This window comes from Cynara cardunculus (genome assembly GCF_001531365.2).
Source record: "Cynara cardunculus var. scolymus isolate 2C chromosome LG 14, CcrdV1, whole genome shotgun sequence".
NCBI classification, from domain to species: Eukaryota; Viridiplantae; Streptophyta; class Magnoliopsida; order Asterales; family Asteraceae; genus Cynara; species Cynara cardunculus.
The window spans coordinates 2,592,641-2,605,140 of NC_037541.1; the positions used below are offsets into that span (position 1 = coordinate 2,592,641).

At 33.8% G+C, this 12,500-nt stretch overlaps 2 protein-coding genes across 2 annotated transcripts; one reads left to right on the forward strand and one right to left on the reverse strand.

Annotated features, from left to right (window-relative positions):
* Positions 1-5,907: 5,907 nt before the first annotated feature.
* On the forward strand, positions 5,908-10,324 carry LOC112526327 (probable inactive dual specificity protein phosphatase-like At4g18593). Its single transcript, XM_025136588.1, has 3 exons — positions 5,908-6,061; positions 9,061-9,334; positions 9,932-10,324. Exons 2-3 carry the CDS (start codon positions 9,076-9,078, stop codon positions 10,084-10,086), a joined length of 414 nt encoding a protein of 137 aa, XP_024992356.1. The 5' UTR covers positions 5,908-6,061; positions 9,061-9,075; the 3' UTR covers positions 10,087-10,324.
* Positions 10,325-11,443: 1,119 nt separating this feature from the next.
* Positions 11,444-11,871, reverse strand: LOC112526848. Its single transcript, XM_025137269.1, has one exon. It carries the CDS (start codon positions 11,855-11,857, stop codon positions 11,444-11,446), a length of 414 nt encoding a protein of 137 aa, XP_024993037.1. The 5' UTR covers positions 11,858-11,871.
* Between the last annotated feature and the right edge of the window lie 629 nt (positions 11,872-12,500).

Sequence of the window (12,500 nt, forward strand, 5' to 3'; positions counted from 1 at the left end):
TAACCAACCTCTATATATATATATATATATATATATATATATATATATATATATATTTGGTTCATGTGAGATCAATCCGTTTTCGTGAGACCCGTGAAACCACTTTTTTATACTTGAAATTTCACAAAAAACCGTAGTGAAGGTAAAAAAAATCAAACATTTACAGCAAAAACACTATGAAGGTTATGTTCATAACGTTTTGTTATGAAGTTTCAAGTGTAAAAAAATGATCTTACGAATCTTACGAAAACAGTCTGATCTCACATATGTGTGTGTGTGTGTATATATATATATATATATATATATAATGTTGATATTTAGGTATGCATATCTTTGTCTTCTATACTTTGTTTTTTTGGGAGTCTCAACATAAACTCTATATATATTTTGTTGGCTATGGGATCAGTATATTAATTTTTACTGAACTTTCTTCTCAATTAATTTAATAAATGAATAATTTTCCTTATTTTGTATTTATTTTATATAATAAATATGTTTTTAACCTATATAATAACGATTGATTTTGATATAATATTTTTCTAACATAATCAAGAATTGCATGATAATATAAGATCCACGTCGTTAATAGTTACAACACGTCGAAAAAAGTATAAACTAAAGAGTAAAGTTCAACTTTGGTCCCTAATGTTTTAAATGTTCAACGGATATTATTCCCAAAGTTTAAAAACTCAGATATGGTCCCTCATGTTTGTCAATTGTTAAAGATTTTGGTCCCTTGTCTAACGGTCGTTAATTTTTTGTTAAGTTCAATCAAATGACATGTATTGTAGTCATTTTTATTATAATTTAATTACATATTAAAGTTAAAAAAACATATTACATTTTTAGTTGTAAACCAAAAAAATAAAAATAAAGGTAGGGGTGACAATGGGTCAGATTGAGTTGGGCTCGGGTTTAACTCATTTATTAAACAGATTGAAAATCTCAACCTAACCCAACCCATTTAATTAAATGGGTTGAGAGAGCAGAGAGGAAGAAAAGCACTGCACGGAGAGAGAGCCGAGATCGAGAGGGCGAGAGGCGAACAACAGACTTGAAGAGTTGGATTGGACTTTGGAGACAATAATGGAGTAACGGACTAAAGAGTTTTCTTAGAGTTTCATGATGATTAAGAGTAATGGAGGCAATTGGAATTTGAACTTTCATTTCACGACGGTAGGATTTTTATTTAAGAATAAAACAAAATAAAAAATTAGAATACTAGATATAATATTAAGAATAAAATAAAATTATATCATATTTTAAATGGGTTAGAAACAAGTTGAAAATTAATTGAAAACAAGTTGTAAACAAGTTGAAAACATGTCGAAAAATTCAACTCAACCCAACCTATTTATTTATAAATGGGTTAGATGAGTTGACTCATCTAATTAAATGGGTTGAAAATCTCAATCCAACATGTTAATTCTGGGTTGGGTTATGGATGGGTTAACGGGTTGGATATTTTTTTACCACCCTAACTAAAGGTAATGGTTATTCTTTCTCTATTTTTTTTGTTTACAATTAAAAATATAATATGTTTGTTAATTTTAATATAAAATTAAAAAAATAATAAAAATGACTAAAATACCTTGGAATTAACGAAAAAAAACTTAACCGTTATATAAAGAAACTAAAACCGTTGGAATCGATAAACATGAGCGACCAAATCCCAGTTTTTAAAGTTTAAAGATGATATCCGTTGAAAATTACAAAAGTTAGAGACCAAAAGTAAAACTTTACTCTAAAATCAAAAACCTAAACGTTTATAACAGTAATTAAGAAAAAATAACATTAAACCACATGGGTGGTACCCGATTGGTTTGAGTTTGGACTCCAAAGATCAAAAGTGTCTAGAGGTCTTATATTCGAATCCAAGAAAGAATAAAAATCTTCTTGTGGTCACAAATGTTTCAATGCAGTGACTCCAAGCTACCCGTGAAGCGGATGATCGCCCTAAGATTAGTCGACTTGTATAATGAGTTGGATATCCAAGTTAATAAAAAAAAAAAACTAACATTAGTATATTAAATAAAAGCTAAAACAAATTATGTCACAATTTTTGATATCAAAATCATAAAAGCATGTTTTAGTCATACAATCCGTGCAAGCCAAGGCCTCTTAGTTGCTTGAGAGTATGAAATTTTCTTACGTTAACTAATTTAAAGAAATTAAAATAACGACGTGGTTAATTAATTATATAATTAATTAATTAATTATATAATTAATTAATTAATTAATTATTTTTTCAATAATTCTATAAAGATACAAAAAATCTAATCTAAGTCGTTTTTGTCTTTTTCACATGAATTACATATCGAAAACGACCATACACGTCGTATCTTTATTTTTTTCTCCTGTTTTTATGTCTATTTTTCTGTTATTTTAGTGGACATGAAATAAAGTTATGTTGATAGTGAATTACATGTAACAGTGTTCATGGTTCAGTTCAGTTAGTAAGTGAGACGATCAGACGGATACCTGGGTATCTGAATCGAAACTGAACTGTATAGGGGTGCTCATGGGTTGAGTTGATCGAGTTGAAGACATTTGAACAACCCAACCCAATGTTTGCGGTTTGAAAAATCTTAACCCAACCCAACTTAAACTAAAGTGCAATCCAACCCAACCCAACCCGTACGAGTTGGTCGGGTTAATCGGGTTGATACTTTGGTATATTAAAATATTCTTCTAACATTGAATATGTTATTTTTCTACTCATAATTTCTTTTCATCATCAACCATTTGATACAACTTATCCATACTTCTTACGTATATCACATTGAGTTAGTTTTCTCAATTTACATATATATGTTCACAGTTACTGAACATATATACGAATAAGTTATATAGAGATGTAAATAGATTGAAAATATATGTATATGAAGAGCGTATGTGATAGTGTAACTGTCTAATGTATATATTAATAGAAATTTAACAATCATATTAAATCCAAGAAATAAAAGGATATCGGGTTCATCGGGTTGAGTTGTGTTCAAATAATAGCAACCCAATACCTACGGTTTGAAAATTTTACAAATTGATTAGACATCGAGTTGCTTCGAATTGAGTTATTTCGTGTTGAGTTGGGTTGATCGGGTTGGTTGGGTTTTTGAGCACCCTAGGAACCGTAGGTTGAATTGAACTGAACCGAATTAAGGCGATTACCTGTAATTCGGTTTCAGTTTGCGATTAATTTTTAGTAGAATTAAAAAATATATATATATATATATATATATATATATATATATATATATAATAGAACATTTGAACTGATTACACAATAACTTTTTTTAGATCGACATCGAAATTCTATTGAAAAACTAGTAAGACGTTGGAACAAGAAGATTACACACAGAAAATAGCCAGAAGAGGGTTTTGAAGCGAACCCACCCAATTATTCTTGAATTTGCTGCTCCTATTAGAGATCCAAAAATAAGCTTGAGTCACAATCCTATCGAAGATAACTGCCTTCTTTTGCTTGATGGTTGCATTTCAGAACAACCAAATATACCAAAACATAGTGAGAATAGCTGCCTTTAGGCACAATTTCTCACCCTCTTCAACTGAAAATTAGAGAATCAAGCAATCCAACTGCATAAGAACTATCCAGTTGCCACCACCTACCAATCTGACTCCAAATCTTCATCGATAAAGAGCACGAGAAGAACAAATGATCGTCTGACTCCAAACCGAAATCACGTATAGGACAAACAAAGGAACTAACATCAATCCCTCTCTTATCCAAATCATCTCGAGTGGCTATCTTGTTCAAACCCAAAGCAGATAAAAACATTCACCTTGATAGGAACTAAACGGTTCCATCTGGTACAAACAGAGTCCACGACCAACAATCTGGAATCAATATAATTCCTGGTAGAAACGACTGTAGAAGAACCCAAGCCATCCAAGGACCACACCCACCAATCTTTCTGATTAGAGACTACAACTGACTACAAGCTATCCAACAAGGCGGATAGTTGTGAGTACAAGTTATTATACAACCCTTTACATTTATACAACCAATACAACTCAATCTCAACCGTCTATTTAATTTGATGAATATGTAATTTTATAGAAGTTTTGATTGTTTCATAATATAAAGTATTGATCATAATTAATGGACTCTATTCATGTTTCACAAATATTCGAATCATAATAAATGAACTCTCATCATTTCCATAAACATCTCAATTTATTGGGTTGTATTGGTTGTACAAATGGGATGGGTTGCATTTGAAACGAACTATATATATATATATATATATATATATATATATATATATATATATATATATATAAACTTGGGATCATGTGAGACCAAAGGTTTTTCGTGAGACCGGTAAGACCAATTCTCAACCATTGGATTAAATCTATAATCTGAACATTCATAATCACAAAATTACCACAAGACTTCTCAATAATCACAAAATTGCCACCGTGCAACTTTAGATCATTAGATCATTAGCTTATAAAGTTGATCAATGAACATAAATTGGTCTTACGGGTCTCACGAAAAAATCTTGGTCTTACGTGAACCCAAACCTATATATATATATATTGGGTTCACGTGAGACCCATAAGACCAATTTATGTTCATTAATCAACTTTATAAGCTAATGGTCTAAATTGCACGGTGGCAATTTTGTGATTATTGAGAAGTCTCGTGGCGTTTATGAATGTTTAGATTTTCAGATTGTAGATCTAATCCAAGGGTTGAGAATTGATATTACGCGTCTCACGAAAAACCATTGGTCTCACATGATCCCAAGTGTGTGTGTGTGTGTATATATATATATATATATACACACACACACACTTGGGATCATGTGAGACCAATGGTTTTTTGTGAGACCCGTAAGATCAATTTATGTTCATTGATCAACTTTATAAGCTAATGATCTAATGGTCTAAAGTTGCACGGTGTCAATTTTGTAATTATTGAGAAGTCTCGTGGCAATTTTGTGATTATGAATGTTCAGATTGTAGATTTAATCCAAGGGTTGAGAATTGATCTTACGGGTCTCATGAAAGACCCTTGATCTTACATGATCCCAAGTCTCTCTCTCTCTCTCTCTCTCTCTCTCTCTCTATATATATATATATATATTATATTAAATGAAGAACCAAAAAGGTTGTTTAATGACATCCTTTCTATCCTATTTATTTTTTTCTCATTATTTTGTTTTATTTTTAATATATAATCAACACATTAATTGTTAACTCATTCATTTTTCTACTTTTTTAACTCCATTTTCATTATTCTATAAATGAAATTTGAATCCACAAATATATAAAACTATATATAATTTTATTTACATCAATACATGCATATTTTAATTACATGACAATTGAAAAAATAAATCATCAAAATCAATCGATTAATTTATCATATTTTTTGTATATATAATTGGTTAACGTGCAATTTAGACATAAACTTATTTATTTTTTAATAAAAATCGGCAGATGTATCATCATTTAAAAAAAAACTTCATCATCAACTAGACAAACAATGCATAAATTATCCATATATCAGTCGTTGTTATTACTCATTTTATTTAATTTTACGACTTTATTCCTAAACAACTATCTCTCTCTCTGTGTGTGTATATATATATATATATATATATATATATATATGTTAAAATTTCACTAATTAGATTTTATTAACTTTTTCGAATTATTTGAGTATTATTTGTTGATGTATCGATGAACAACTAACATATATTTATATAAACAATCTTCAAATCATTAACCAAAATACTCATATTACCGTGGAATGCATGGTTCCATAATAATTTCCTTGTTAAACTTTGGATGCATGATAAAAAAACCGTGAAAAAATGTTAAAAGGGTAAAAGAAAAAAATAAGTAGATAAAATAAAACGTACAACGACGTCGTTTGCTGGGGGCACGGGTCATTCAGATTCTAAACCTTCGGCCTTTGAACAGGGAGTCTGGCACTACCGACTCCGACTGTACTCCGCTGCTTCTAATCTGATTTAAACCCAAATCGACCATTGAAGAACCCTAAAATCGGCAAGCTAAATTCGATTAAAAGGTACGATTTTTCACAAGTATTCTTCAACGTAACTGTCATAATTAAAAGTTGTAGTAATGTTCTAAGCATGAATTGGTGTTCATATATATGGTAGTTTGATAAAGTTTATAGTTTTTAGGATGGAATGCTTTTAAGATTGAATTAGGGTTTTTGAATGCTAAGGTCCATAAAAGAACCCTAAAATCGGAAAACAGATGAGCCGAGTTAGAGTAAGGGAGGTAAATTCGATTCTTAGTTTTTAACTTAATTACTGTAATCAACGTTGTAATAATGTTCTCGATTCATGCTTCTAAGCACGAACAAATTGGTAATCATGCATGTCATCTCTTGATGGAGCTGTATTATAGCTTTTAGGGTAGATTGCTTCTTTTTTTTCCTTCCTGAAGATGTGAAAGAAAGTGCAACTTTTAGAAAGTAGAGAAAAAGGTTTGCTTGTTTTGGCATAGTGGGCCTCCAGTGGGGGATCGCATGACGGGCTATTAGCGATAGATGCAGAGGCGCATAATAGATCGATAGTACGTAGTTTCACCCAAGCTTCATCATGGTCATCAGCAGGTTTTACATGAAGAGGATTTGGCTCAGCGTGTTCTATTCATAACTTAAATCAAATAAGAATAGTTTCTTTTGTTGATCAATTGGTAGAACCCCTGGTAACGGAAAGAGATGCTTGACCCCAGGATGCCGAAGGTGTCCTTGGGGTAATCTCGTACCGATCAGTTCATTGATGGTCGGCAAGTATGATGGTTCCGAACCTATAGGTATAACCTTTCGCTCAATGCTAGAATCGAGAATTGAAACATAAAGGATCTATGCGCACTCAAAGGCGTAAAGTGGTTATTTGGGAGGATTCGAGAGGCCCGTAAGGATCAAGATAAAGACGAATAAGCCAATCCGCGAGTCTAGAAAAATTCATCTCGGACAAATTGAACCTTCACAATATTCGTAAAACCAAAAATCTTTGGATTGGAACTCTGAAGAGTAACTAGGACCAATTTAGTCACGTTTTCATGTTCCAATTGAACACTCCCCCAAATACGGAAATGCCTCCGTGAGCTTTGACAATATTGTTAATTAATTCCATAATGAGTACCGTTTTACCCACGCCAGCTTAATGTTTATATTGGATTATACATATACAAAGATTGCAGAAGGTACGAGCATCTGTTCTTGCGATTTTGGACATTTTTAGTGAACTTCGAAGGGTTTTTAGGTGTCTATGAGTCAATCTCCGATATGTTAATTGACGTGTGTTTCTGACGAGTTCATCACTTTTTATCTGTTAATGAGCAAATTATCATGTTTTATGTAGGATTTAGAGGCATTTTGTGATGCTATTGTGTGAGAAATCAGACTTTGTTAAAGGAATGAATAATTCGTACCTCTAATTGAATCTACCTCCCTTACTTGAACTCGGCTCTGTGTTTTCCGATTTTAGGTTTCTTTTATGGTAATTTGGAATTCGAAAAACCGTAACTCATTCTGAAAAGCATTCTATCGTAAAAACTACAAACTTTATCAAAATACCATATGTATGAACACCAATTCGTGCTGAGAACATTACTACAATGTTGATTATGAGAATTAAGTTGAAAACTTTATGTCAGATTTAGGGGCAATTTTGTGATGCTCTTGTGTGAGAAATCAAATTTCGTTCTAGATTCTATTTGGTGTTTCAGGATTAGTCGGTCTGCGTAAGCTGGCCCGGAAACCCATGGTTAAAAAACATTGCAGTTGCAGAATTTGGGCAAAAAAAACGTTCAAGTTTTCCAAGTGCAGTGTATTTTTGTAGGATTTCACGACTATGATGGTTTTCTTGAATGCTAAAACCAAATACGATGATTAGATTTTAATCATTCGTTTAGCAAACCGGCTCCGCCGGAAAACGAGTTTACTTATGATTTCGGATATTCAAAACTAGTACTTTCCAAATCCAAATTTGGCTCAAGGGCCCTTTACCAAACACTTACCCAGGTAAGCGCTTACCAAGTCACATTACCTTAGCGGATGAATATCGTAAGGACCAATAATCTTACCCGGGAAGAGCGAGATAAGGACCAAGAGGAACCCAGTAAGTGAGTGCGACGACTCTTACCACGGTTAGCGCTTACCGGGTAAATTGTTGCATAAAATGTCTTTTTAGTAGACTAAAATCTTACCCGGTAAGTAAGTGATAGTGTTGATTTTTACTGGTAAGCACGTACTGGGTAAGTGTTTAATAAACGGCCCCTTTGACTCGTTTTGGTCTTTTACTCTAAATTTCTTCTATAGTTTCACTCTTTATTTGGTTAAATTTCGTTATAAATTTTTCTATACGAATGGATATAAAATAATAACTCATTGACACTCATAAGTCAAACGTGGACTCTTTCTTTGGATGGAAGGTGTAGAATATCGTCATATTATCACTGAAACTTTTTGTATAATACTCCCTTTGATGTCCACAATGGAAAATGCGGACAATCTTAGAAAATGTGTGATTGTTACACTTTTTAATTAACTAAATGACAAATTTACCCTTTATAATAGAGGGAGTAATGAATTTCTCACTCGTTTCTTGCATGGTTACATACTTACATTTAGACTTGGGATCATGTGAGATCAGTTTGATTTCCTGAGACCTTTCAGACCATAAAGAACACTGAACCTTCACAGCAAAACACCGTGAAGGTACAAAAAAACATTGAACCTTCACAGTGTGAAGGTTCAGTTTGTTTTTGTGCCTTCACAGCTGGTCTCACGACTCTCTCGAAAACGGGCTGGTCTCAAATGATCCCAACTCCTTACATTTATGCGTCAAAACTTGCATAAACCTATCCTTTGTATGCTATACTATGCAACTTGTTTGCTCGTTTCTTTCCACGGCTCCTAAAAGACTTGTTTGCCCTTACCATTCTTCAGTTTATTGCTACTCCATCTAGCGTTCTTTTAAGTCCCTTCATAATTTTCGAGTTAGAAATGAATTTTAACGAGGTTATGCTAAGGCACTTTATCTTCTACAGCCAACGTGTACGATAATGAGCACTCAAATGGCATCTACGATGGAGGGCTCCAATCACACTGATGTGGGATCCGAAGAAAAACCTCAAATGATTTTCCGCTGCAAGAAATGTCGAAGGATTGTTGCTTCACAGGAGCATATAGTTCCTCACGAACGCGGAGAAGGTGAAAAATGCTTTAAATGGAAGAAGAGAAGCAGCAATTCGAAGGATATGGTAAACGAGCCACCCGAGTGTTCGTCCATATTTGTAGAGCCAATGAAATGGATGCAAGCAGGTCAGTGACGACACTTCCCGATTTTCTACTGATTTCGCTTTATGCAAAATGCACCAGAATACAACAAAATTTGGTTTAGTTCTTAGTTTGTATAACATGGTTTTAGACATACGTAATTTTTACACTTTCTATTAACCAAATGACAGTTTTACCCTTAACAATAGTTGGAGTAATGAAATTCTCGTTCTTATAATTAAGGGTCGAATTGGAAGTAGACATTTACTTTTGAAAGTGGACACTTATTTTGGGACAAAGTATAATAGAAATGTGGATGCTTATACTGGGACGGCATAAGGTAACAAAGTTTCAGAATTTTCTACATACCGGTAACCTGTTGATCTTGTAACATTTGATGACGTGGATACCTGAAAGGTTTACTAAAGGGTCACAATGAAGGGGACGATAAACATGGCATCCACGTCATCAGATATTACAAGATTAATATGCTACCGGTCAAAACGAGTACAAAATAGAAAATTTTGAATATGCAACATTTCGTTACACAAAATAGGAACTGAAGCAAACTTTGTTGCATTTTGATGCAATTTTCCTCTCGATTTTTTCTATGTTTCCAATGGTGATTATGTTATTCGACAGTCGAGGAAGGTAACACGGAGCAAAAGCTTCAATGCATCGGTTGCAATGCTCGTTTGGGTTCGTTTAATTGGGCAGGTATGCAATGCAACTGCGGAGCATGGGTAAATCCAGCATTTCAGCTGCACAAGAGTCGTATAGATGAATGTCGGTTTTGAGATTCATCACTTGCTATCAGTATCGTGGTAGAAAATCTGGGACGGGTCAACGATTTTGGTCAATCCAACGTGTTCGGAAGAGCGTGTTTGTCATCTCATTTTCCGGTATCGTGGTAGACGACTTTCAAAACAATTGGTAAAATTACTCCTTTTTCGCTATATCCGATCTGGTTAATGTTGTTAAGTTTTAGGGTGTTGCAAAAGATTCATTTGTTTCGGGCAATTTGCAATGTTTTACAAATCTGCTCGTAATTTTCTCTTCGTAAGTTGAGGTCTTTTCGGAAACATCTCTACCAGCGTACATCTTAATTTGGTAGCCTCACGGATAATTTCATTACCCTCAGTAGCAAGATCGCGTCCCTCATTACAAGCTTGTACACATGCTTCGGGGTAGACAGTTGTATGATGGCAGTTATAAAGGTGGTAATAAAAGCAAATAGGATGACAATTATAAAGGAGGTTGATGACACACATGAACTTAGATCCTACTCGGTACTCTCCTTAGAGGGTGTTCCGAAATATAACGTTAGTAAAGTAGACAATCTTCTTTCCAAACCTTATTTTTACCGGGTTTCTTTGATTTGGTTTGGTCATGGCAGGACGGGCGTCGGTCCAGGGCCCAAAAAAAGTTTAGTATGTAATAGTTAAAAAAATTAATAGATTAATTCTTTTAACATTTTGTAATTTTCAACTAGTTTATCAGCTAGTTTTATCAGACATGATTAATTTATCAACTAATAACTAACTTATCAGTTAATAATAATAATTGAGATTTCTAATTTTTTTTAAAATAACATAGTCGTTGGAGATACTCTTGTCCCTTGTAGTTATTTTATATCATCATCTAATTTATCAGTTGTTTTGTATCAACAAACAAACTAACAACTAACTTATTAACTAACCAAAATACACGGACGTTCCAACCTTTTTGGAGGTCCTACTACATCCAAAACTTTTGATTACATTACATAAATGAGATGACAGATGATATATGTTAAGAATAAAAATGGGTTAAACCTAAAACGATTAACAATCTGAAACTAAACCTAAACCAATACTTATTTGAACCTAAAACCAAATAAGTAATGGTTTGAACCTAATTAATTTCGGCTATAGTTTTACATAGGTCGATAAAAAAACCTAAACACGTGTAAATTTGGATCCCAAAATTTCGAATACATTGTTCAAAATCTCATATTTAACCTGTTAAGATAAGGTCCTGCCAAAATGTGAACATTATTTATTTGTTAAACTCGATGGATATGACTTCGGTATTACATGCATGTAATTAAAGGAAGTTTGCAACAAATTTAAAGATAACCCCCCAACACAACGTACAAGCTCCGGCGGGATAAAACTACTGGCCGGCGGCGAATGCTCCCTCCGGGAAAGTCTTTGTAATACCCGCCAGACTCTTGAACTGAATCTTTCCGGTGGGTGGATCATCGACGCTGATGTCATTTACCGGCGGCCACAACATCAATTCTTTAGCTTTCACCCCCTTCAATTTCTTGATCCTCTTCTTCTCCACATACCCCGTGATCTCAGCATCATAACTCACAAGTTTCTTGATCATCTTGAAATTGTGTTCCACTTTTTTGGTTTGCAGAATCCACATGTAACCACTGCTTTTCACAAACCCTACTTCGATGACGTCAGCAAGAGGTAGAAGACCCAATGGGAGACCATACTCTTCCAGGATGGAGACCGCCATTTTCAGACCTTCTTCATGGCCTTTCTTCACGATCCCTCCTTCTTTTAGATCCGCCATTGTTGTTGTTGATGATGATTTGAAGGTTTTTGGTGGGTTTGAGTTCTTTTATAGGAAAGATTATGGGGGAACGAAGACAAAGTTGGTGGATAAACCAAGGTCATCATAGCTTTGAGATGTTCACAGGTGAGTTACCGGCCGGCCGGCCGGCGATATACAAAGTTACAACTGGACCATCATTTATATATATTTACAAAACTGTGAAGTACTACTGCTTTAATTTTCGATGATTTTATAGAAATTAAATTAACCAGGGTTAGTATAACCGTTTGGTGTTGGGGTCAGCTTGCACGCACTTCGATTAATCGCAGGGTTTTGGAAAACTATCAGGAAAATCTCAGTGGCCTTCTAGGGTTTGAATCAGTGAACTCATAGAAAATCCCCAAAAGCTGAAGTTTTATCGACAGTTAAGCTAACCCCATAAGGTTAACTGGGTTACTTTACAATAATGTGTTTTTCTATGTTTAGTATATTGAGGATAATCTTGTCATTTCAAAATAATCAACTCGAAAATATAGGGTCGTCATGGAATCAAGAACCTGATTAAACTCAACCCTTTAAAACGGTAACCCACCAATTAATATTTATCAGGATTAGACAGAGCTCAATCCAACCCGTAAAGTCGCCACTGATATATAGAGAT